The sequence below is a fragment of the Abrus precatorius genome, unplaced genomic scaffold, assembly GCF_003935025.1.
Source record: "Abrus precatorius isolate BTA unplaced genomic scaffold, Abrus_2018 Scaffold3, whole genome shotgun sequence".
Lineage (NCBI taxonomy): Eukaryota > Viridiplantae > Streptophyta > Magnoliopsida > Fabales > Fabaceae > Abrus > Abrus precatorius.
Window position 1 is genome coordinate 24,918,385 of NW_020874373.1, and position 24,808 is coordinate 24,943,192.

At 31.3% G+C, this 24,808-nt stretch overlaps 4 protein-coding genes across 7 annotated transcripts; 3 read left to right on the forward strand and 1 right to left on the reverse strand.

Moving 5' to 3' along the window:
* The first annotated feature begins 1,011 nt into the window (after window positions 1-1,011).
* Window positions 1,012-5,298, forward strand: LOC113863320 (protein XRI1-like). Of its 3 annotated transcripts, XM_027496864.1 has the most exons (10): window positions 1,012-1,054; window positions 1,133-1,248; window positions 2,060-2,115; window positions 2,191-2,310; window positions 2,632-2,777; window positions 3,692-3,755; window positions 3,848-3,947; window positions 4,030-4,070; window positions 4,180-4,263; window positions 4,733-5,298. In XM_027496864.1, the coding sequence occupies exons 2-10, from the start codon at window positions 1,229-1,231 to the stop codon at window positions 5,005-5,007; spliced, it is 906 nt and encodes a 301-aa protein (XP_027352665.1). In that variant the 5' UTR covers window positions 1,012-1,054; window positions 1,133-1,228; the 3' UTR covers window positions 5,008-5,298. The 3 variants fall into 3 exon arrangements, with proteins under 3 accessions (XP_027352665.1, XP_027352664.1, XP_027352666.1); XM_027496863.1 differs by lacking the exon at window positions 1,012-1,054 and having other exon boundaries at window positions 1,076-1,248; window positions 4,733-5,153; XM_027496865.1 differs by lacking the exons at window positions 1,012-1,054; window positions 2,060-2,115 and having other exon boundaries at window positions 1,095-1,248; window positions 4,733-5,153.
* A 2,461-nt stretch (window positions 5,299-7,759) lies between these two features.
* LOC113862818 (purple acid phosphatase 15) lies at window positions 7,760-12,561 on the forward strand. 2 transcript variants are annotated; one of them, XM_027496042.1, is made up of 7 exons: window positions 7,760-8,162; window positions 8,630-8,821; window positions 9,519-9,852; window positions 9,958-10,175; window positions 11,037-11,227; window positions 11,671-11,955; window positions 12,399-12,561. In XM_027496042.1, exons 1-7 carry the CDS (start codon window positions 7,913-7,915, stop codon window positions 12,543-12,545), a joined length of 1,617 nt encoding a protein of 538 aa, XP_027351843.1. In that variant the 5' UTR covers window positions 7,760-7,912; the 3' UTR covers window positions 12,546-12,561. The 2 variants fall into 2 exon arrangements, with proteins under 2 accessions (XP_027351843.1, XP_027351844.1); XM_027496043.1 differs by lacking the exon at window positions 12,399-12,561 and having other exon boundaries at window positions 11,382-11,750.
* Window positions 12,562-13,813: 1,252 nt separating this feature from the next.
* LOC113863550 lies at window positions 13,814-15,370 on the reverse strand. The gene is made up of 2 exons (XM_027497179.1): window positions 15,225-15,370; window positions 13,814-14,681 (listed from the first exon to the last, which is right to left on the reverse strand). The coding sequence occupies exons 1-2, from the start codon at window positions 15,368-15,370 to the stop codon at window positions 13,814-13,816; spliced, it is 1,014 nt and encodes a 337-aa protein (XP_027352980.1).
* Window positions 15,371-18,857: 3,487 nt separating this feature from the next.
* LOC113863440 (putative SERF-like protein) lies at window positions 18,858-22,299 on the forward strand. The gene is made up of 4 exons (XM_027497024.1): window positions 18,858-18,969; window positions 19,071-19,136; window positions 19,453-19,558; window positions 19,679-22,299. Exons 2-4 carry the CDS (start codon window positions 19,130-19,132, stop codon window positions 19,761-19,763), a joined length of 198 nt encoding a protein of 65 aa, XP_027352825.1. The 5' UTR covers window positions 18,858-18,969; window positions 19,071-19,129; the 3' UTR covers window positions 19,764-22,299.
* The last annotated feature ends 2,509 nt before the right edge of the window (window positions 22,300-24,808 follow it).

Here is a 24,808-nt window from a genome sequence, read left to right on the forward strand (position 1 = left end):
AAATTTAATTAACAAAAATATAATTAAAAAATATTGAGTAATAATATAATTTATATATAATTTTTTAATTAATTTTAATCTTAAAATGTATACATCACAATTTGTAGAGAGAATAGTTTTAGTAGTGCTTATTTTTTTAATTAACTCTTATTTATAATATAAAGATTAATAAATTTTTAATAAATTATTTACAGTTTATTTTAATAAAATTTAACAACTTTTATTTAAAAACATTAACTATGTATTTAAAAAAATATTCAAATGCATTTTGAAGTTGTCACCCTATTTCAGACATCAAAACAAATTTTATGAGATTTTAAATCAAATCAAATTATATCTTTGTTTTATACACTTTAAAATCACGGATGGTAAAGATCAAATCTATTTTTTAAACACCAAATCTAAATTTTAGGAAATATTTGTTTAAATAAATTATATATTTGTTTTTATCGCCTTATTTATTATATTGTTTTATCTTTATATATCATTTTTATGTTAAATATTTATTTTATCTCATATGATATGTTACTTGATTATTTTTTATTTGTCTTGATTTTTTATTTTAAAATATTAAAAAATATCTATTATTTTTTAATAATATCCTTATTTATTAAGAATAATTTTTGTCAACTAACTGCTAAAATAAATTTAAAACTAATTATTGCCTGAATATTATAATAACTTCATCACTTTTAATAAAATTAATCTATTATACCACAATAAACTAATAAAATTAATTGTTTTCTCAAAATATGAATACCATATAAATTGTAACGGAAGAAAAGTCATTCCTATTGTATAAAAATGTAAATAGAGTAATGACCAGAGTGGGTCCCAGTGAGTAAAAGCACGCTTGCCGTATCTCGTGTCGTCGTGTTCGCGTGGACCCTCATTGTCTCTCCCCACTTTCCTTTCTTGGATTATATACTATATAGAATTATGGAAATAAATAAATAAATAAATAAATAAAATAAAATAATATAATAATGACCCCAAGTAAATGGAAAACCAGACAGACAAAACAGCACTGAACAGGGAACATATATATACACAGGTATAGAGAGAAAGAGGGTTGTTTCTCTTTGTTTCCTTTCTTTATATGCAACAAATATCATACATGTATCTCATGCAGCATCTTGAAATTCTCCGTAGCGGTTATTTTTGAGAAGGGGAAGAGAGAAAGGACACTGATCAGTGACTCCTATTTGGTCTGGTTGCTGCCTCTCAAATGGACTATAGCAATGACAAGTATATCTCTGCCCTTTTCTCTATCTCTCTCTATTTCTTTTATCTCTTGGAAAAGACACTCTTTGACCACTGCATTTGTGTTTTTCAACATATACTTTCTGATTTTGATGCTATTCAATTTCTGTTCTGTGTTTTTTGTTTGAGAGATGGTAAAGTGGGTTCCCATCAATTTGTTGGGAGTTTACTTGTAAGTGCCTTTATCTGTTTATTTAATTGGTTTATTCGTGTATGGGGTCGTTGATCTTCATTTTACTGATGTATTTTTCTTTTCTGTGTGAACTCTATGGTTGGTTTAGTTTTTTTCTGTTCTTGGTTTTTATTTGCTCTTGAGATGCTCGATTCATGTGAGTTTTTATGGACAGAGGAAGGATTATGACGATGATGTTGGCGGGTCATCATTTTTCCCCCATTAGTCTCCTTGCTTTTTATTTTTGTATTTTTCTCCCTTTTCTTTTCTTTTCTCTTTTCTCTTTTTCTGCAAAAATTCCTGGCTAAAACGCATATCATGATTGCTTTCTAACATAGAATCCGATGGTTCTGTACCTTTTTATTTGTTTGGATGTTTGCTTGGTAATTAGTGCTGTGATTTGTTTGTGTGGTTGGTTTGGTCAGTCTTGGATCCATTTACTTTCGGTTGGCTTGTCTATTGTTCTAATCATTATGTCTACAATTGTTGTACGGGGAGTGGGTTGTCCTATCCTATGTGATTCTTACAAGTTGGTTGTGGGACAAGCTTGGTTTGTGTTTTCTTGCACCAATTTCTTGTTGCATGATCAGCATTTTCTATTTGTTCCATGTTAAATGGTGCTAGGGAGCCATGGGACTGGCATAGGGAAGATTATTGTCTCCAGGGGAATTACAATTTTGGTAAGTATGGCTTATGATTTTAATTTCAATTAGCCTAACTAATTGATGCCTGACAAAACCGTTTTGTTTGAGCAGACATTTCTCAAGAGCTGTGGAATGACGTTACTCAAAATGGAGATCTATCCTACATGTTCAATGATGAAACAACCCCAGTGAAGGCTTGTGGGGATTTTGCATACAATGTCAATAATATTGGTAAGACATTTCTGTCTGGCAGGTAGTTTGACATTGTCTAACTACTAATATGTGCTACCTGAATAGATGGTTCTTTGTTATTTCCATTTATTAAGAGTGAGCTTTGATGCAATGGTGAGGTTGCTTCCTTGTGACACAGAGGTCACGATTTCAAATTCTGGAAACAGTCTCTTTGCCTGCAGGGAGCTATGTACATCTACTCTGCCAAGGTCCCACTTTGTCTATGTGGGAGCCTCATGCATTGGCCACATTTCATTTCTATTATTATTGTTATTCCTGTTATCCTTCATCCTTTTTTAATTCAAATAAGGTGGATTTCAGAGACAAACAATATACAAAAGGAGCCGGAGGAATGTTGGAAGACTTCTTACCAAATCAAGAGACGGCGAATGCTTCAATTCAATACTGAAAATGGGAATCGTTCCCTTTCCAATGGACAGATGTCTTCAGCCTATTTGGAGTTAAATGTCAGTGGTAGCTTTTACTTGGAGTGATTTTTCACACACATAACATAGCATGTTAGTTGGGAATCATTCCCTTTCCAATGAATAGATGTCTTCAGCCTATTTGGAATTCAATGTCAGTGGTAGCTTTTACTTGGAGTGATTTTTCACACCCATAACATAGCATGTTAGATGGGTCTAGCCACATGAAAAGAAAAAAGTGAAGATTTGCTTTAATTTGAGAAAATGATTTATATTTTACTGTAATAAATTTCACATGATATTACCATGATTTTGTTGTTTACAGAAGGAATAAATCATGTGTTGATGTAACTATTTGTACACCTTTACCTTGTTCTTTCTGTTATATTTCTCTTTTCTGATATTAGATTTCATAATTATCATTCTTGAAATGACTAGTTCGCCCATATAGGTCTGTGTTACCACCTTGTATTGGTTCAGCTGTGAAGTAGGACTTATTCAAGTTTTTCTACTGCAAGTTTACTGTAGTTATTTGATGACTTAATATAGAACCCTGTTTTAACTTAAATGTTTGTGAAGACTGTTAAAGTTTGATAGTGAAATGTTGGGTTCAAATATTTGTTTGAGTCTCTGCTACCCCTTATAGTAATTATTTAGTGATATATACTCTCATCATAGGTCCTCTCTGTTGTTGTGGGTCTTAGACCTACATATAATGCAGTGTCCTATTTTGGGTTGATCAACAATCTTGGTACTTTTTTATGCCTTCAAGAGTTCATGATTTGCAAATGCAGAATGTCAGCACTAGGCACTAGCACTTAAAGATATTTTTTTGTTTGTTTGTCAAGTGTGTACATTAGTACTTTATGGATCTGAATAAGATGTTGTTTGAGTAAATAATTGTGCTCGAGTTTTTGTTTTTACTAAATTATGTGATTGTTACATTATTTATATAGGGGAAGGAGGACTCAAATGAGGATGTTTTCCCAGAAGTGTCACAATGGGTGTCTGGGGCATCAGGTTTGCCTCTTGCAAAATTCTGCTTTAAATTTTCCTTTTCTTTCATAGATGGATTTGATGTCTTTAACCCCTCATGTTGAAATATGCATTAGGAATAGCATCTGGTTCTAATTATGAGGACCTTCAGTCAGCTGAAAGGTGGCTAGCAGATTGTTTTAAGGATGCTGAAATGAAATTATGTCCTGATGCTTTGTATGCTTCGAAAGACCACCACTAATTTATGAAATATATTTATTTATACAAAACAATCTTATGCTTATGTTATTTGACTCAGAAACTTTTCGGGGGCAGATGATGTTCATGTTAATGTTGCAGGTATACGACAATGTCTGCCCTTCAATATTGTCTTCCCATTTCTTCCTTTTTGTTTTCTTAGTTGTGGGCATTGACTCCTATTTTTGACAAAAATTATGTGCTACTGTAGAGCTATGCAATTTGGCACCGGCATGTGAACAAAACGAGGTTCAGCATCACATCACTCAAACACCCGGAAATATTGTCTTGAAAGGTTTGACTTGTTTTTTCTTGATATGGTCTTTCTTGCTTGTTTTAATTGTACTGGATATCTGCTTAATTTCTCATCAACGAAGATCATCCAGTGACACAGACCTAAAACTGGATTTTCTTGTGTGCTATAATGCTGTATAGTGAGGCACTCATGAGAATAGAAGTTAGCATGCTTTTACAAGATTCGTGTTTTTATTCCTCAAGCTGGGGTCTTCAATTATTGTGAAATGCAGAAGACCCTTGTGCCTAGAACTATATAGTACGTAATATTTATTGGCAAAATATCTTTCACATGAAAACAAATTATAGAAGTTAGCATGCTTATGCAAGATTCATAATTTTAGTCCTACAGCTGGGGTCTTTACCTTCTTTTAAATGCAAAAGACCCTTGAGCCAAGAACTATTGTACATAATAGTTAATGGCACTTTTTTGCATGAAAACAAATTGTGACTCTCTTTTACATGTGTAGGTCGGAAATCGTTTATACGAACACCCACAAAGTTAGCTTCTTCTGTGGCCTACCCATTTGCCTTCATTAAGCCTAGTGGTGCCCATGGAGATGTTACACTTAAGGAAATAAATCAGCGCATTCTGTCTCCACTTCCTTTGAAATCAAAGGAAAGCAAGGAAGATCCATTAGCTTACCCAAAATCAGCCTTTTCAGGTAAGCCTGTAGTTGGAAAAACAAAAATTCACATTGAAGGGGGAAAAGGTAGCATCACAATTATGAGAACCAAAGGCTAAGTATAAGTAAGATTAAGTTGTTCAGTACTAACTTTTGTCTCACCTCATTAACTTGTGGGATTGACTTCATTTTATGTATGTAAATAAAATACCTGGTAAATTATAGTTGGTACTGTAATTTTTCCTTTCTCATATTGGCATCCTTAAATGACGCCACCTTAGTGTGTGTCCTGGTTGGGCATTCAGATGTCTTCGTGTGCCTTTTCTCTTATTAGAATTTTTTTTTTGTTTAAAACGTTGATGTTTTTGTTTTAGCTAGTTCTGCAATGAGAATTTTGATACAGTCCCTAGCACTTAATTTTTCTAATTGAATCAAATAAATTTTAGTTAGCAAATGTTAATGTGTCTTTATGGTATTGGTTAAAGAATTAAGAGTTAAAAATATATTATTAATACATTTTTACTGTGATTTTCAATTCATCTCTACATTTTTAGTAAAACTTTCTATCTATTAATTCATTAACTAGTACATTTAAAAAATAATTTGTTAGCGAGGTCCAAATTAGTTTTATAGCTTGTTTCCATAATTTTGTATCCAAGTTTCATGGATGCATTTTGACACAGGAACTGCACCTCATGAGCACATATATCTATCCGATTTAATTCCTTTTACATTTTTTAGCCTGATATTAAGTAAAAATTAATGTTAAAATACTATTTAAAAAGTGGATAAGCATTGGATTAGGACAAATGAGTCAGGTAATTCTATATCTTGTGACAACTTTTGTTCATGATTAAAACGGTAATTTAATTTCCTTTTAGTTACGTTCTCTAGTAATTACATGTGTATTATACATGTTTATAAATTGTGAATTAAAATTCATAAGATAAGATACTCTTAAAAAAACACAAGTTTTTTTGGTCTTTTTTTAGGTCGTGTGAATAATTAGAATGAATAGGGCTGCCCACGGGCTTTGGGCGTTAGTGTAATATATCTGCAATTTGTTATATTCAAGAAAAAAAAAAAACCTGTTTTCGACTGCCCACGCAACGATTAAATGTGGATATCGAATTGAAGTATATGGTAACTCATTGTTAAGCAAATAAGCTGTAAAGAAGTCGACTTGCTTCAATTTTGGAAGGGGGAAATTTTTTGAATTAATAAAGATCTTACATATATAGTTACTTTCTTGATACATCTCTTGGATAATATAAATATATGTTACCCGAATTTTTGTTTTTTTTTTAAAATCTTTCACAGCACTTTTTTTTTTATATAATCATATACTTTTCTTAAATTAATAAAAATTATATATATGACCTTTTTTTAACTATACTTTTCTATTATCTTTTATGAAAAATATATAAATTTTATTGTAGATTTTTTTAGAATAAACTTAAATTTATTTTCTATAATTCTAGTTTAATCTTGTAGTTTATATTCAATAACCACTTTTCATAACTTTATAGTGTGATTTATAAGTTGAATCTTTCTATAATTTAAGCAGTATTAGATATCACTATTGTTCTTATATATAGGGATTGAAGTATTCATCTATTCATCTTGCATATTCTTATATATCAAAATTTTATTAAAAAGTTTAATGAGTCACTTAACTCTTTTTGTTTTTACAAACTTTAGTAGGGATATTATGGAGCCAACTATTTTACTATTGTCCTTTAAAAGTTCTTGTTATTTTTCTTACTCAAATCCTCAATATTATGTTAATTTTAATTATTCACTTGTACTTCTAATTTTGTTATATTTCTATTTGCTCATCGTTAAAAGTTTATAGAAATATTTCTTTCATCTATCTTTAATGTCTTAATTTAAAACCATTTTTTCTTTATCTTAATACATTTCATTTGATCCAAATCTTTAAATTTTTCTTCTTTACTTTTAATAAGCTTATAAATTTTTCTTTCACAATACTTTGTCCCAAAATCTTGATAAAACCCTTTAAAATGTGTTTTTGCTTTCTTTTTTTTCCTCATTTCCTGCATTTTGATACTTTGTTTAATTTTTAGCATTATTGCATGTATGCAATGTTTTAAAACACATCATCTTATCTCTAATTTTTTCTTGCATATTTTCATTCCACCACAATGATTCTTTGTCTTTTGGTCTAAAACTTTTAAATTTACATAAAATTTTCTTGATACTTTCCTGATCTTTGTAGTTATTTTGTTCCAAATAATGTTAATATTACCTTTGTAGCTCAACAACTACTTTTTTTTTTTATATGATTTTTTTAAAATTTAAAAAATATGAATTTTTTTTACAAAATTACGAAAATATGGAGTTCAAAAATTATTATTGACAATTTTTGGTATAGTATAAAAATTAGAAATAAAAAAAAAGTGATAAAGTTTCAAAAGTCGCCAATGGTAGTTTTTAGAAAAATAATTAAATATTTAAAAAGTATATTAAAAGTCACCTGTGATAGTTTTTTTTTTGCCAAAAGTCAACCCATAGTAATTTTTAAAAAAATCACATTTCCGTAATTTCACAAAAAAAATTCATATTTTTTGAATTTAAAAAAAAACCCATATATAAAAAAAAAGTTTATAGTTCAACTCTCTCTTCTATTAATTGCCTTTGAAATTTTAACTATTTCTTACTTTTATGAATTTTTTCTTTAGCATATTTAATTTTAAAATTTTCACATTTTTATTTAGTTATTCTTGCATTTATTCTTACATATAAAAACATGTGTTTTTTTTAGAGCATTTTCTTGGAAGTATTGGTTGAGCTTTTGTGAACTTTCGATTATAAAACAAGACATCATTCCCGTCACTCACTAAACTGTCAGTATAATTGAAAGTGAACTTCAGTTCCAGTTCCGAGATATTCTGCACTCTAAACTCTGACTATGCACTCTTCTCTTTCTTGCACGTAACAATTAACATCAAAATATACACACCATTTTGGGAAAACCTCCGTGTGACGGATTTGGATTCTCCAATGATGTCTCTTGTTTTCGTTCTTCTACTGAGTCTTCTCGAGGGTTTCAGTCACTGCCACATTCCAACCACCTTAGAAGGTCCCTTTGACCCTGTCACTGTTCCGTTCGACCCCGCCTTGCGTGGCGTCGCCGTCGATTTGCCGGCCACCGATCCCCGCGTTCGCCGCTGCGTCCAGGGATTCGAGCCCGAACAGATTTCAGTGTCTCTCTCTACCACCCATGACTCTGTTTGGATCTCATGGATTACAGGTATCTCCAGTTACTATATTATATCTGATTGTGAAAATAATGCATATATTTGAATTTAGCTCCTTTAAAACGAGTGAATGTGTAAAGTTAGCCTGTATGTATGTATATGTATAAAGAGAGATAGATAGATAGATAGATAGATAGATGATACATTTTTACTAAGTAATTTAGTGTTTAAAGGTATTTTTAGAGGATTTGTATTTATTTCGCTTCAAAGGAATAGGTGATAGCTTTATTTTGGAATCCTGCAATGTCTTATTCTATTTGAGCAACCCTTGGGATTCAGTGATATTGTTTTAAATTGTGATATTAATGTGAATATAAAATTCTAAAAAGAAAAATTAGCGACAAATGTGACCCGGACCACAATTTAAAGTACGGTAGTGACTGGAACATAAATTGGATTTGGATATTTTCAATCCAACGCTGTTATTCATGTTAGTTTCTTGATGATATGATTATTCTAGGTGAGTTTCAAATTGGGTACGACATCAAACCACTGGACCCTAAAATTGTCTCGAGTGTTGTTCAATATGGAAGTTCAAGATTTGAACTAATGCATGAAGCTAGAGGCCAATCTCTCATCTACAACCAGTTTTATCCTTTTGAAGGCCTTCAGAATTACACTTCTGGAATCATCCATCATGTTAGACTCACAGGTGAACTTTTTTCCTTTCTGTTTCCTAGAAAGAATTTAATAGAACAAACCAACCCAAATAACTATTTCTAATTTTATGTTAAGTGTTATGTTAAATGTTAGGATCCAATGGCCAAGTATGGGACTTGAGTCTGGCATTGAAAGTATGAGATTTTAGTATGAAGTTCATAAGGCCATGGATTCTAGTGTGGGTTGAGCTTTTGTGATATGGTTTTCTTAAGATGCTAGAGGGAATCTTTCAAAAACTCATTACAGGTCAAAAAGAAAGGACAATTGGCCTCATCATGATAGAGAGATCCCAACTCTAAAAGTAATGCAAATTGATTCTAATGAGTAAGATTTTGTAAGTCCTATCATTCACTTTATTAAAAAGCGCAGCGAAAGATAGGGCTTTGGATTATGGTATCAATGGCATTTTTTGCAAAAATAATAGGCTGCTCCTTAGGAGAATACAGAAGAAATATTCACTGTCTTTCCAATTACAGAACCGGTCATTTATACTTGTTCAGACCCTCAGCCATTTTTTCTGCTTTTTCAAACGATCCCAAGCTCCTAACCAATTCTGTTAATGCATTGTCTATGTACTCTATTTAATATCAAAATAATTTTGGTCATTGGTCTTGACCTATAGTTGTTATTGTATGGAATTTTCGTTTTACAGTTTAATTTATTTAAACTAGTTTCCACTGTATATGTAGGATTGGAACCAAGCACACTATACTATTATCAATGTGGAGATCCGTCATTACCAGCCATGAGTGATATACAATATTTCAGGACCATGCCAATTTCTGGTCCACAGAACTACCCAAGCAAAGTTGCAGTAGTAGGGGATCTTGGTCTCACTTATAATACGACTACAACAATCAGTCACTTGACTAGTAATGACCCTGATCTTCTTCTATTGATTGGAGATGTAACATATGCAAATCTGTACCTTACAAATGGAACTGGCTCTGACTGTTATAGTTGCTCGTTTCCACAAACTCCTATTCATGAATCCTACCAGCCTCGATGGGATTATTGGGGAAGGTACATGGGAAATTATTAAATTCTAAGCAATAGTTTGAGGCTGATTGAAAAGAACTGTAATGTTACATTGTATCTTCTTATGCTATCATAACTGAATGATTCCAGGTTTATGCAGAATCTGGTTTCTAAAGTTCCAATAATGGTGGTAGAAGGAAATCATGAAATAGAAAAGCAGGCAGAAGACAGGACATTCGTGGCCTACAGTTCTAGGTTTGCATTCCCTGCTGAAGAAAGTGGATCTTCTTCCACATTCTACTATTCTTTCAATGCTGGGGGCATTCATTTTATTATGCTTGGGGCTTATATTAATTATAATAAAACAGGTATTTCCCTGTTCTACCCCTTTTCACTGTACAATCAATTTTCTTTCAATTGATTTATTTTGGGTTATTACATGTTAGTATTGATTTAGTAGGCAGACTTTTCAATGCTTGCTATGAAAGATAGGCAGAACAGAATCAAATTAAAAGGAAAAGATGAAATTGAAATTTCTGCTGTGCAGGGAAATCATGGTTAACTAGGATGGATTGATTGTTTGTATACTGCCCGCTAAGTTCCCTAAAACATTAAAAAAAATTTCAGGAATTAATTAGATTTTATTATCTACACTGACTGGTTATTTTATATGAAAACTGTCTCATATTTTGTTAAATTTCTAGCAGTGTAAATACCAAAACTGAAAATGAAAAAATAGAGAGCTAAGTGGTTGAGCCATATGAAATTCATTGCATTGAGCTTTTCAAGTATATGGGTTGGCATGGAGTTAGCAGTAAATATGGATTCACCTATATGCTCCCACTTGTGGAACTACTTTGATTGACCTTGTATTTTGGATGATAGGAATGATAAGCACTTCAACCTGGGCCTGGAAGAAAATTTTCACATCTGATAAAACAATATTTCCTCAAGTCAGAAATAAAATATAATAAAGCCTAACATATCTTTTAAATTCTGGAAGAGAAGCAGTATGTTTTAGTTCTTGCAAGTTACAACCAAAGTGAAAAGGGAGAAGATAATATTCAGTTGTAGAAATAGAGAGAAGTATTAATATTCAGTTATAAAGGAAAGAATGATTTAATGGGTGTGGAATTTGCTTAAAATTTGCATTGTAATAAATTTAACTGCAGTTGACTTTGCTTTCCCTTCCCCATCCCTCTCTTGTTATCTGAGCTTCTCATTGCCAGGTGAACAATACAAGTGGCTGGAGAGAGATCTGGCCAGTTTTGATAGATCAATAACTCCCTGGCTTGTAGCTACTTGGCATCCACCATGGTATAGTTCTTATGAAGCCCATTACCGAGAGGCAGAGTGTATGAGGGTGGAGGTGGAAGACCTGTTATACTCATATGGTGTGGATATAGTATTTAATGGACATGTGAGTTATCCTAAACCCTTATCAATAAATAGATGATAATCCATTTCAACTTGTTTCCTTACAGCCAAGGAACTATCATAGTCATGAGAAAAAAATGAAAAAAAAAATGTAATATACTAATGGGGAAGGGCCATTTTATTACTTTGTGGTGTAGGCTGGAGATATATCCACTAATTAAAAGCTTTAGCTGCTTCAGTATGGCAGCATATAAAATCATGGCAATCAAATGAATTTTGTTTTTCTGAAACAAAATTGGAACAATTATCTGCCAGGATTATGGATTTTGTCTGTTATGCTTCCTACCTTTGTTCATCACAACACAAGCATGTAATTAAGTGATTAACAACAGTGCATGTGCATATATGCACAGGTACTTGGTCAAATATTTATATTATTTACTACTAAGCTTGTGATTTTTGCTTTTCCCTTGAATTGATCACCAGGTTCATGCTTATGAGAGGTCGAATCGGGTTTATAATTATAATCTAGATCCATGTGGTCCTGTGTATATTACCGTTGGGGATGGGGGTAACAGAGAGAAGATGGCAATCAAATTCGCAGACGAGCCTGGTCATTGTCCTGATCCATTAAGTACTCCTGATCCGTATATGGGTGGGTTTTGTGCAACAAATTTTACATTTGGTCCAACAGTGAGCAAGTTTTGTTGGGATCGCCAGCCAGATTACAGTGCTTTCAGAGAAAGTAGCTTTGGCTATGGGATTCTAGAGGTACTGTTTCCTTTGTGCCCCACCTGTTCCCAAATTGTGCATTACAACACAAACCTGATGGTACAAATATTAGTATTTATATTCAATAAATTGATACTAGTTATACCACACTAATTCTAGTGGACAGTGAAGCATTAAAAGCTCTGCCATATCATGTTTGGTTCTGCACTAGGAATTAATACTTGTGTTATACTACAAGAATGCGCAGCCTGCATTGTTAACATTAACTAACACTTACAATAAGTACACAACCTCATATTGCACTTGGGATTTATCAAAATCAGGCAGAGGCAATCCTTTTTCTTTGTTTGCTTAATCTATTTTTAATTTTGATTATGACGTCAAGGTCATTTGACTCTAGCTTATTGAACCTCAAATTGGCTGAACAAGGTATCAGAACTCTTGCTCTTACCTGATGGAATGTTTCAATGTGTATTATGCAGGTGAAAAATGAAACATGGGCTTTATGGAGTTGGTATCGTAATCAGGACTCTTACAAGGAAGTGGGGGATCAAATTTACATAGTGAGACAACCTGATATATGTCCTGTACATCAAAGGGTATATAGAGATTGTATTGCTTTGATTTAGGAGACATGTTCATTTGCTGTGATTCATGAAAATGTCACAAAAGGTGAACATAAACCTGTGGAGACTATAGTGTTTAAATGTCACCTCTGGGTTGAGTAGGCATACAATCTATCTTTTATTAGGCTGTTGATGCTACCTACTGCTGAGGCCCAATATTAAAGTAAACTCTTGTTAATTAGCGATCAATCTACAGGGTGTGAAAACAAAATAATTCAAATCCTAAGTGTTTTGCTATAATCTGATCAAAATGGGAATGAAAATGCAGTTACCTTAAAATTTAACTCTTCCAAAATGAAGCGACGTGTAAAGTGAATAAAGTGAAAATTTATTTACTATTGATTTGTATTCAAGCATTTTGAAAATATAATTAACTTCAAACTAAAGATAAATAGACTCTCCCTTTCAAATTTTACATGTTTCCTAACTTAAGAAAAGTCATGTTACATGATGCATACTACAAACTCGCATTTGAAAATTTGAATTAGAACTTCTGAATTCTTGTTGAATTTGTTTTATTGGAATTACAAGTTCAATTATTTGAATTACGTGCAACTCTAACAATGATGATATTATATCTTCCTAATTCATGGAGAAAATGGCCAATATATTGTTAAAGGTGAGAGTGAGACTCATAGGGCATTGGTGGAGTGCTTGTACAAAGACCTCGCATGGGAAAATTTTGATGCCTTTCTCATCTCAACCTCACTTGTGGAATTCCAATTTGAATACTGAAGAAGCAAAATAAGCCAGTAACATAAATGACCTGAAAATTATTCCCAAGTTCTACTTGAATTAAAATATTTGTAAGAAAAAAAATATTAAAATAGTTTTATTAATCTTAAGTTTTAAGATTTAATTTAAGCATATAAAAATGGTTTTTTTTAATTAAAAATATAAAATTTATTATATTTTCATATTCCCAAGGTAATAAATATTTTTTTAATCAAAATTTATGAATTTTAGTTGTTTGTATTCAGTTCTAGGAATTGATGTTGTCATTTTTCATATTAAAATAGTCAATTTTTCAATGGTGTAGAGCTTATAAAGAACTCACTGGGAAAATTTGTATACCCTTCCCATTCTCATCATCTCAAATTTGCACCAAAGATCATATAGAAACACAGAAAATAATAAAATAAAATAATTCCAAAACAATAATATTAACAACAATAACAATATTTAAAACACAAAAACGACAACAACAATCTTTTTAAGAAGTTCCCAACTCAAATAAGGAGAGAACCGAGACTTAAAAAGAAAAAGAAAAATCAGAAAATGTCAAGAATTTCCAAAATGAAATTGTTGCAGAGTGGGCAATTACCCCTACTAACCATAAGCTCCCTAGAACACATCCTGCAGAAAGTGTGGCCACAGGGTATAAAAGCCGCAGCCTTATGCCTCACCATGCAAATGCAGCAAGTATGCTCCATAGAACCTTCTCCATCTTCATCATCTTCTCCTTCTTCTTCGTCCTCATCAAAATCTTCATCATCACTCAATATATACCTTGAACCTTCAAGCCCCATTTCCCTATCAGTTTCTTCCAACAAATCCATCAGCGACATCGTCACCGGAGCCTGCTCCGCCGCTGCCTCAGCTTCTTCCGCCGCCGCCGCTGCCGCTTCCGCTGCCTCCTGCGCCGCCACCGCCTCCCTCGCCGACAGCGTCCTCCCCGGCTTGTCCTCGTCGTCGGGCTCGTCATCGTCCAAGCTGTCGCGGAAGGTCACCACGCGCCCCCGCCGGTACGGCTCCGACTGCACGTTGGTGGAGTTTCGGCGAGACAGCTGCGGCCGGAGAGTGCCGGCGGTGTTGTCGGAGGTGTCGCCGGCGAAGCGCGTGGAGCTACGGCGAGAGAATTGTGCCTTGGCCAGCGGTGCGTTGGCCGCCGTTGCGTTGGCCGTTGAATAGGAGTCGTCCGGGGATGGATCGAGGTCATCGACCTGGCGAGTCATGTACTGAGTTGACATGTCCGAGTCGGATTGAGTCTGGAATCGGACCGAGTTGCGACCGAATTGGTAAGAGTTTCTGTTGTTTGAGTTAGGGATAGGGACATCCGAAGTCGGGATATGAATAGAAGATGTCCAAGCAGAACCTGCGCGCTTTAGCCGAAGCTTGTCCTTGAAAGCTTTCCAAGATCTGCAACATTATCAACCAAATCAACACACTAAGCTATTGTTAAACACAGTAAGAGAAGCAATGAATTTTAACTTGTAATATAAAAATAGCCTATAACATGAATAAAATATATAAACAAATAATTGTAAAATGTTAATGAGATTCATTATATTGTGTATCAATGTTACTTTTAATAAAAGAAAAAACCTCGCGTTAAAATATGTTTCATGATATTAAAATTTATTATCGCAAACCAAAGTTGCTAAGAGTATTTTATAAGAAAATTTGAACTGAATAATCATGGTTATAAGATTTAAAATCTATTTTTTTTTTCATTTGATATGTATTTTATATATATGTAAATATGAACTCTTTATTTCACAAAAGGAATTATATATTTTTAAAGTTAAAACTCTTAATTAAGTACGTGTAATTGCTTTCTAAACAACGAATAAGTTTTCTTAACGAACGCAAGAAGGAAAAGAAAGAAATAGGTGAACTACAAAGACATGAGAAAAGAGCAGCGTTGAAGCCAGAAAGCACCTTAATGATGCAATTTGTTACCTTCGGTCCTTCTTATTGCTCTCGTCTTCTTTGATGATGTCAAGGAGGGTTCGGCTCTTGGGTGGTGGCGGTGGTCTCTTCTGGTTGGCTAAAACGTCATCAAGGGTCAAGCCAGCTAGCTCTCGGCCACTCTCCGAAGCTGACATTTGTTCATGTAGCGTTACTCTCCGGCGACCTTCCATAATTCACCCCCCACCCCAACACAAATTTTATTCGTTACTACCTCTCAACTCACACATAAATCCAAAGCCACCACTGAATAATCAATTTAAGGTTGCAGTCTTTGCCCCCACAGCACCGCAAGAAATGGGACTTCTTAATGCTGCTTATAAAGCAACATAAACATATGCAAGACAAAACAAGACTGCAGAACTTGGAGTGCAAGACGAGAACACAAAACCCTTTTTCTTTACTTCGAGTAACATACCAAATTAATCAGGAATACCCAATACTGCTCAATTTAGTTTCTTAAATCATAAATATCATTTATTATTATAATTTTACAGATTAAAATGACTATTAATTTATCGCTTTAAGAATAAAAAACAATTAAAATATGCTGATAGTTTTTTTTTTTTTTTTTTACATTATCATCTAATAATTGTTTGCTATGTTGATTTCTAACTAATAGTATATCAAAATTATAATCATTTTAAAAATTATTATTTTTATATTTTAAGTACTAAAATCGCTGACACTCAAATAATTATAAAAACTAATTGGATGCATTGCTTATTTTTTGTGATCATTCATTTTCAGAGTGGGGCCCATTGCAAAAAGAACAATGAAAGCAAGACAAAATATAAAACAAAGAGGGAAAGCCTTGGATACCTTGGGTCCCCGAGTCGATTGAGGTCACAGTTCTATGATTGCGTTGTTTGGCCTAGTTTATTTCTGTGAAAAAAAAGAAACGAAAAAGATTACTCGAAAAGCAACAAGAAAAGGAATCGTAAAGGAAGGAAGTAATTGGAAAAAGAAACGGTGAATTCATGAGAAGGAAGAGTGACGATCGTAGTGGGGTGAGGGGCTCACGATGATCATAGTTAGAGGATAAAAGATGTTGCATTGTGGTTATGGTCTTTTGGAATTGGCACCTTTGTTCTCTCTTCTTCAGTGAATTTGCAAATTGCAATGGGTGGTCCATTGTAACGAGAGACAAAGAGAGTCGTAAAGAGAGGGAGAGAGAGTGGGGCTGTGAATGTTGGATTTTGGACAGAGAAACGAATTTTATGGGGAAACACAGCTCTCCCATGTTTGCAGGGAGATGCTCTTGTGATCTCTCACATTCTACATTGTAATGCACGGGTCACAAGTTTATTATTAGCGTAATTTACCGTGTAATACAGCAATTTTTAAATGTTATATTATAATATTGTCTTATATTTATAAATTTATTTTAGAACATTATTCATTAAGGAAAGACAATTACATAGAAAATTGAATAAAAATAAAGGATTTTTTTTTATAAAAATTCCAAGGCATTCAAATAGTTTTGCCAAACAAACTGATCCAATTGGCCGAACATACCTTTATTTTTTTAACATATTTATCAATTCAATCATCTTTTAATTTAGCTATTTTATGTCTTAATGAAAAATTATTTAAATAACATTAATTTAATTTAATTTTTGCATATTTTGTAATAATAATAATAATAATAATACATTATACAAATAAATAAAGAATATGATACCCTAAGACTAATTCACAAACAATTTCTGGCTGATGATATTTTTTTTATTAAACTCAAAACAAGAATTACATAACCATAAATAATTACACTCACCACATATAACATCATACATGAAGGAAGGAAAACGTGCGTCACCCTTCTCAACTGATGTTATTCAGAGGAATTATATAAATTAGGGAAAGTGAAAGTATTATAAATTTTGTTAAACTTTAAAATGTATATATATAATTTTTTTCTTCATCTTACTTTTTTTACTTGTTTATTTGTCATTAGTAAGAGATTATTTGTACAATAACAATTCAAGTTTATTAAGTTATTATTTATTTTTATAACTATTAGTATTATTTATTTTTATAACAGTTAGAGATTATAAACATTTATGAAAAGTTTGTTGATTTGTAACTATATTCTAGAAGTCAAATACTTTAATTGTCATGGTCGATAGATTCTATTTTATTCTTTTATTTTTTAAATATATATATATATATATATATATATATAAAAGAGTTTTTTTTACGGGACTATTCTTTTATCTATTAATATTTTTTTTTATTGTTCATCTTCTTTTAGGCACATATTGTGCACGAGTTTGAATTTGTTGTGTATTAACCTTAAGAAACAAAATATGCTATGAGATTGGATCAAAAGTCTTACAAAATTTTACCTTAAAAGACAATAATTTGAGTCACAATGCAGTTGTTCATTTATTTATTTTTAAACATATGTTACAAAAAAATCTTGTTGGGAGAGTTTTATGAAAATTGAAAAAGGAAAAAAATCTACACATAAAAAAGTTTGAACTAAATTATCTAAGGCAAAGTTTATAGGTCGATCCTATTCAAACCAATACCCTCTCAACAAAATTTTACTTGACTTTTAATATGCAAGCCTTCTTTTTTCTTTTTAATGTTTTTAAAAATAAATTATAGAGTATATTTTTCACATCATCACAAGTTTTACATATTAAAAGTGCAGAATTTTTTTAAATTAGTTCTTATGTTAGAGAACAAAATTTTAGGGCAATCATATGTGTTAAAATTCTAAGAAATTTCATTGTTACATTAAAAATGAACGTTTTTTTTAAATAATTTTAAATATAGAGAAGATTAATAAGTACACATGACACAATCTAACAAGTAAAACTTATTCAAATAACATCACATTTAAACTTTTAATTTTTAATTTAGATAATAATAAATAATTAATTATAGTTACTAAATTTCTAGAAATAAGTTGAAGAAATTTAGATTTTTATTTTCCAAAATTTACTTTTCTTCAAAGAAAGATTAGTAGTATTTATTAATGTATTTATTATTAATTTATATTAATTAATTATTAATTAATGGGGTTTCAGTTAATTTATTATATATATAATAAATACAAACATAAAAATTAATAATAATAATAATAATAATTTATGTTCATTTAATTAATTTGTTTATTTAATAATTATAATTAATATTTTATCAAAATATAAATTTAAAACAAAATAATTTTAAAATAAATATTTATATCATATATAACTTATATGTTAGAATAAAAAATAAATTAACAATCACATGTCATAGTTTTAGACATATGACTCATTATAAAAATAGTTTGACTTAATATGTATTCATTACATTTGACTCACTTTTTATAATCTCTCATGTGTGGCTTAGTAAAGTTTTTAAAATTTATACCAATTCAGTAAAATAAAAAATTAACTATGTAAATTACGCTAATAAAAAAAGGAGTATTGCCTTTATTTTATTTGATTCGATAGATTTTATAATGTTTTATTTTAAATCATTTAAATAATACAAATAATTTAGATAACAAAATAATAATAATAATAATTTGCAACTCTTATATAAAAAGTCATACAAATATATGTACAAATAATTTTAGGCTTGATAAATAAATATAATAAATATAATTTTATGTCTTGGACACTGCATGTCCAGCTGGGAACGAATCTTTTAAGTGGCCGTATTCTCTCCCTTTAATCTCTTACTCGTTTCTACTTTTTTCAACGCTTTCATAATTTGCAGTCTGATTTCTTTCGACCAGGTACCGTATTTTCTCTTTGGCTCTTCCTTTTGTTTTTCTCTCCGACTCTGTTTTTATTTTTTTATTTCGTTAATTGCATTTATTATTTTCCTGATTTCCAGTTTTTAGGGCTTTCATCGTCTAAGGCTGAGTTTCGTTGTCGAAGAATCGATCAGCATTAATGACTCATATCCTTTGTTCCTTTAATAAATTTACTGCTACTTTTTCACGAATTTTCGTCATTTAGGGATAGGGTTGACTTTCCGTTTGGAGCCCGAGAAAATCCGAGGAAAAAAAAACTCATTTTACCCTTTCCAACCCCTTTTCTTGTTGATCTCGTGGGTTGTGCTGGAATTTATAGTTTGATTCAGTTGGGATCCACGGAAAGGAACACAAGAGGAACGCAATTTTCTGAATTTTATTTTATTTTTTTATTTCCTTTGGCATAATTCAACGGTTGTGAAGCTGGTTTTGGTATTGTTTGGAATTAACTTTAAAGCGAACGTGGTAACCAGAGGGAACGCGATCGTGAAAGGGCTCAGGCTAGAGTCGGTGGTAAAGCCAAGCAGGGAAAGGGTGATGGGTTGACCCCTGAACAGCGCAGGGAAAGGTTGGGTTAATGTGTTTTGTCAGTTCTATTTTGAAACTCTTTTTTTCATTTTCATTTATTTAATGTTAGTTGTGCCTAGCTTTGATTTTAAATTAAAATGTTGTCTTTCTTCATGGCCAGGGATGCAAAGGCACTGCAGGAGAAGGCAGCAAAAAAAGCAGCGCAGGATGCAGGGGGGAATAATGCTGGTGGAAGCAAAAATTAAGCAATAATTTAATGATTAGTTTGAGTTTGAGGTGTTGGTTATAGACATGGAATTTATGGAAGTATTTATATTGCATTATTTGGATAAAGGTTTTCGGTTTAGTGTATGGTATGTTTATTAATGTTATTTCAGACAAATGAACAAATAATTGGTGTTTCTCTTGTTACTGAATCTATGAATTGTATCTATGTTTGGAATAGTACTATTTGGCATTGATATCATGTTTTCTCTCTTCTCTTGTCTGAATGGGTACCTGCTTTTGTGAGGACTCTGGGTATGCCAAACACAATACTTTGAATCGGCATTGTTTAATTTATAAACAGATGCTGTTTGTACGGAAATTGCTTTGTGGTTGATAACAGAGATGAAATTATTTGTATTGCACATTCTTGATAAGGGTTTGTGGTTTAGAGTCATATATTAGTATCATAGTTATCAATATCATGCTTTAGGCCACTACATGTTTTGTATTGCAGAGCTTTTCTTTTATCTTGTCTGTTTGGGAGTGAACTGTAGAAGTGTGATTAAAGATCACAATTGAGGTTTAGGAAGTAGGTTGCTCTCGGTAGCTTGGAGATGATGTGATGACATTTAATGAAGGCAGGGTTGTTGAGATGTGGCAAACCCCGTAGAAACACCAGAAAACTTATTAGATCCCTGCCTTGTACTAAGATGGACTTGGGCCTGTAGCCTTCAGAATACTTACCCTGTCTCTTACTTTTCCTAGCTCAAAATGTCCTGTGTCATTTCCCCCAGTCTGAAATGCATGACACCATCTGAAATGAGAATCTCCTAGTCTTTAGAGTTGACTGACAATATCTAAAGAATGTGCCTTGTCCCCGGCCCCGGATTACTGTGCATTCACCCTTTCCCAACCTTGACCCTCACAACGACATCCTTAGACCTGCACTTATGGTATATGAAAGGGGAACAAATCCCAGGAGAAATGCTTAGAAGCCTTAGAGACATCCTTAAGGGTCTTGCTTCTATTGTCAACTCCAAAGAAAGGTATTCACACCAGGTTCGCTTTGTTCACCACCAAGCCAGGGATCCTGGCCCCATCTCCATCCCTTCATAACACACCTTATTAGTAAGCAAATGTTAGTCCAAACAATGCTAATAGTATAAATAAAACATGCTCACCTTTTGTGGAAATTTCTAATATTGGGGAATATCAAATGATAATATAATTGAAGAAGCCGAAGCCCTATGCTGTTGTAAAACGGATTTGCAACTTGACTTGGTCAAAAAGTTGATTTTAATGATGGAATCATCTCTGCTTCGGAATAGTTTGCTGGACCGAAGAGTTTTATGGTTCTTGACTCGGAAAACTTGAGTCCTGGTTGGTTCCCAATTTCATTTTCACAATAGGTATAATATGTTTTGATCCTCTTCTTTTCTGCATGTAATAATTGCATTCATACTAAAATCCACACGTTATCTTGAGGTTGTATTGATACTTGAAAATATGACAAATTATTGCTGTTAGAAAAATTATGGTTTTAGAAGAGTTTTAATGGATTTTTGTGCTGGTTTTTGAGTCTGAAATACCACTATTTTATGCTGAGAATATGCTAAAAAATCAGAAATTTTGCTGCAGTTGTAACTTGTAACCTGTGTTTACAGCAGAAAGATGGAGGTGTTCTTACTTGGATTCTTTCTTAATATAGTTGTTAATACTTGGTGTTGGGAATACAATAAACAAAATTAAGGGTAAAAATGAAAAAAGAAAAGAACAAAGTGCTTTCTAATAAGGAAGAGGAAGATGAAGCGCTCGTTTGAACAAAAGCATCTGTGAAGTCAACATTGTGTGGCTTGGGTGACACATGCACAAACCAAAACATGAAGCCCTGTCTCCTCAAGTAATATCAGGGCAAGATTTGCGAGAAGGTGAAATCAGCAAGGGGTTCCTTTCTCAACAGATTCATGTCGCTTTGACCTTTCACTTGGCAGATGAAACTCCATAATAGAAATACGAAAGTCAACCTACAAGGGGGAGCAATACCCATAAACGGTTAGAAGGTAAGAGAGGGAGAGAGTGGAAATACTTGTCACAATTAATGGCTACAACTTATAAAAGAGGGGAAGAGTAACGAAAGAAGTGAAGTCTTTACACAAGTGTGCATCTTAAGCTTATAAACTTAGAGTTTAAAATAGAGATTGAAGATGAAACAACTTCATAATTACAAATGCTACAAAGCATGGGAAAGCGGACTCACACAAGTGTTTCTTAATATGTCCGAGGCATGCAAAATTAAAAGATTGCTCTAGCAAATAGAAACTCAAAGATAATATTTGGCTTGGAAGACTTTTAATAGTGCTTTACTCTAATATAGGTGTTTTATGCTTTGAAAAGGAAGTTAAGAGTTGTCTTTAAGTATACCATAGAAGCATAGAAATAAATTGTTGTAATACCATAGAAGCATAAAAATGGAGTGAAGAGGAAAAAAGCGAGAGATTTTGTTTTTCATTTGGAAAAATATTAAATATATATTGTAAAGCTTTTATTACATTATAAATGTTTAGAAGAAACCATAATACGCGTACACATGTGCCTTTCTTTAGATTTTTAATTTGTTTTGAATATATAAAAGCATATGTTCTAGTTTTGAACAAAACATAATGGACTAGTAATTAAATTGAAACACACGAGTATAATTCCTGTACAATTTTTTTAAAATAATATTATTTTATTTTATTTTATATATTTAGTTCAACCAATTGAACCATTAAATCACTCTTTAAATCGATCATTTAATAATTTAATCAAGTCAATATTTTATTTAAGTTCAATGATATTGATGAGATTAGAATATGCATGGTAAGCAAAAAGTTGATAAAACTTAAGGAGGAAAAAAAAAAACTAATTGATTTTTTCCCTACTAATTTTGCATTTTATCTTTATTTATTTATAATATATAGAGAAGGTACACTAGTTCTACATTATAAAAAATTCGAGTATGTTGACCCCTGAATTAGCTCAATTAATTAAGTTTTGTGATGCAAGAATTGTAAGTATGTGAGTTTGATTTTTCTATTTTATTTTTTTAATGTTTTGAGGACATCTAAGCTTTAAAGTAATACATCTTTTTATATTAGTTTTAATTTTGTGAAAAATTCTTAAATGCATTTATACAAAAAATTATATATAATACGATTCAGAATCAAATATGTAACTGCGACCAGACTATCAAAACTGCACTCACCTCCTACATTTGTATAAAAAAGAATTTTCATAGCAGATGTATGCAGGTTTTAGAATTTACACATCATTCTTGACCAAAATGTTCTCTAACTTGAGCGTTAGATTTTATTTTATTTTTGAAACACCACCCCTTGGAGATATCAAAAAGTATTACCACCCTTGTAACTTCAGAAAACATCCATTATCAAGAATATATACTCTCTCTCCTCCTTGTAAAGCATAGCTTCCCTTAGGAAAAAAATTCAATATGATGATTGGAATTATTATTACTTAAGTTAATGTGTATAATTATTTATCCAATGATTAAAAATTTTATAATCCGTTTGTTGAAATATCCCACATTGGTTAAGAATAGAGTCAGGATACTTTTTATAAGGGCTAGGGCAGCTGCCTTCTTTTTTGAGAGTGAGGTAGGTCCAAATTTTTTAACAGGCTATCAAAACCTATTCAGTTTGAATGTTGAGTTGCCCACAAATATCCAGTCTTGTTATGCAGATGTCCAATCCTGATAGCTAATAATAATTGCTATCAAATTTTTCTCTCTCATAATTATAAAAAATAAAAGCTTATTTTTAAATATATTAATTGTTAATTTTTAAAAAAATTAATTTATTATAATGATATGTTAACTAAACACCGATCTATTCTTTTTTACAAGTGGGCTTAGTCATTTAATATAATGGACATTTTTAAAATAACAATAATATTTATAGTATGTATCTATTTTTATTGTTTTTAATGAATTAGTTAATTGTTTCGTATAAATAAGATGAGAGGTAATATTTGTTAATCCTATTTTAAATACCTTTTTATTATTAGTTAAAAATATTATTTAATTAGTTATAATTTCATAATTTTTAATAAATTTAAAATAATAATAGTGTATTAAAAATATGTTTTGCCACTATTTGCTATATATTTTTCCTCTTGTCAAAAATATAATTCATTTCAAAATGTTTAATGTATTAAAAAATTATTTTAATTTTTATGTGATATTAAAATTAAAAAAAAAATTGTTATTCAAATTTGATTAGGTAAATGTAAGAAAATAAAGTTATGCTAGCGCATATCTAATTTTCCTTTCATTTACAACAACAGAATTAAAATTTTACTTAAAAGAAAATTATGCTTAATTATATTTTTAATATCTATAAAAAGCTCTTAAAATTTTGTTAGAATTTAATTACTAACATTTTCAAAATATAAAGATTTAGTTTTTACCGTTAATCGTAATTTGTTAAATATCAGTTTATCACTGTTATGTAATTATCATGTTCTCATTATTTTAAAAAATTATTATTTAAAAAATTTATATTAATAAAACAATTTCTAAAAAATTATATTATTTTAAAATTTAAATAAACCTCTCTCTTTAGCAACTGAAAAATAGACAATCTTTGCTTAAAAAAGTTGTTCTCAATCCTTTAACATTACTTTCTTTCTGTTTTTAGACAAATGTATCTATCAAAAAGTAATAAAGTATTTTAAATTAAGTTTCCAAATTATCGTCCCACAAAGATTATTATCAAGTACCAAAATCACTTTGATTTAACTGTTTAAACTGAAAGGATGCATAGTGAACTAAAAGTAAGAAAGATTATTCAAAGAGCAATTAAAAAGAAAATAAAACAATTCTTGACATAAATTGGATGAGATGAGCCTAAAACATATGGTTTCACCTATTACACCTCTTTATGTTTTCTTTAGTTTAATTTCAATATTAGTTTTCCTAATATTTATCAACCACTCATACTTATTCTATTAATACCTAATGATCATGTAGTGTCAATATTCTTTTCACTAAGCAATTATTCTCAATGATCATGTAAGGCAAATGTAG

Excerpts from the sequence above, each read along its gene's own strand:
- LOC113863320 (XM_027496864.1), top strand. The coding sequence starts at position 1,229 with ATGGACTATAGCAATGACAA. Across the intron at positions 1,249-2,059 it reads ATGGACTATAGCAATGACAA|GGAGCCATGGGACTGGCATA; the intron begins GTATATCTCTGC and ends AAATGGTGCTAG. Across the intron at positions 4,071-4,179 it reads TGTTCATGTTAATGTTGCAG|AGCTATGCAATTTGGCACCG; the intron begins GTATACGACAAT and ends GTGCTACTGTAG.
- LOC113862818 (XM_027496042.1), top strand. The coding sequence starts at position 7,913 with ATGATGTCTCTTGTTTTCGTTCTTCTACTGAGTCTTCTCGAGGGTTTC. Across the intron at positions 8,163-8,629 it reads TTGGATCTCATGGATTACAG|GTGAGTTTCAAATTGGGTAC; the intron begins GTATCTCCAGTT and ends TGATTATTCTAG. Across the intron at positions 9,853-9,957 it reads CGATGGGATTATTGGGGAAG|GTTTATGCAGAATCTGGTTT; the intron begins GTACATGGGAAA and ends GAATGATTCCAG.
- LOC113863550 (XM_027497179.1), bottom strand. The coding sequence starts at position 15,370 with ATGTCAGCTTCGGAGAGTGGCCGAGAGCTAGCTGGCTTGACCCTTGAT. Across the intron at positions 14,682-15,224 it reads AGCAATAAGAAGGACCGAAG|ATCTTGGAAAGCTTTCAAGG; the intron begins GTAACAAATTGC and ends ATAATGTTGCAG.
- LOC113863440 (XM_027497024.1), top strand. Across the intron at positions 19,559-19,678 it reads CCTGAACAGCGCAGGGAAAG|GGATGCAAAGGCACTGCAGG; the intron begins GTTGGGTTAATG and ends CTTCATGGCCAG.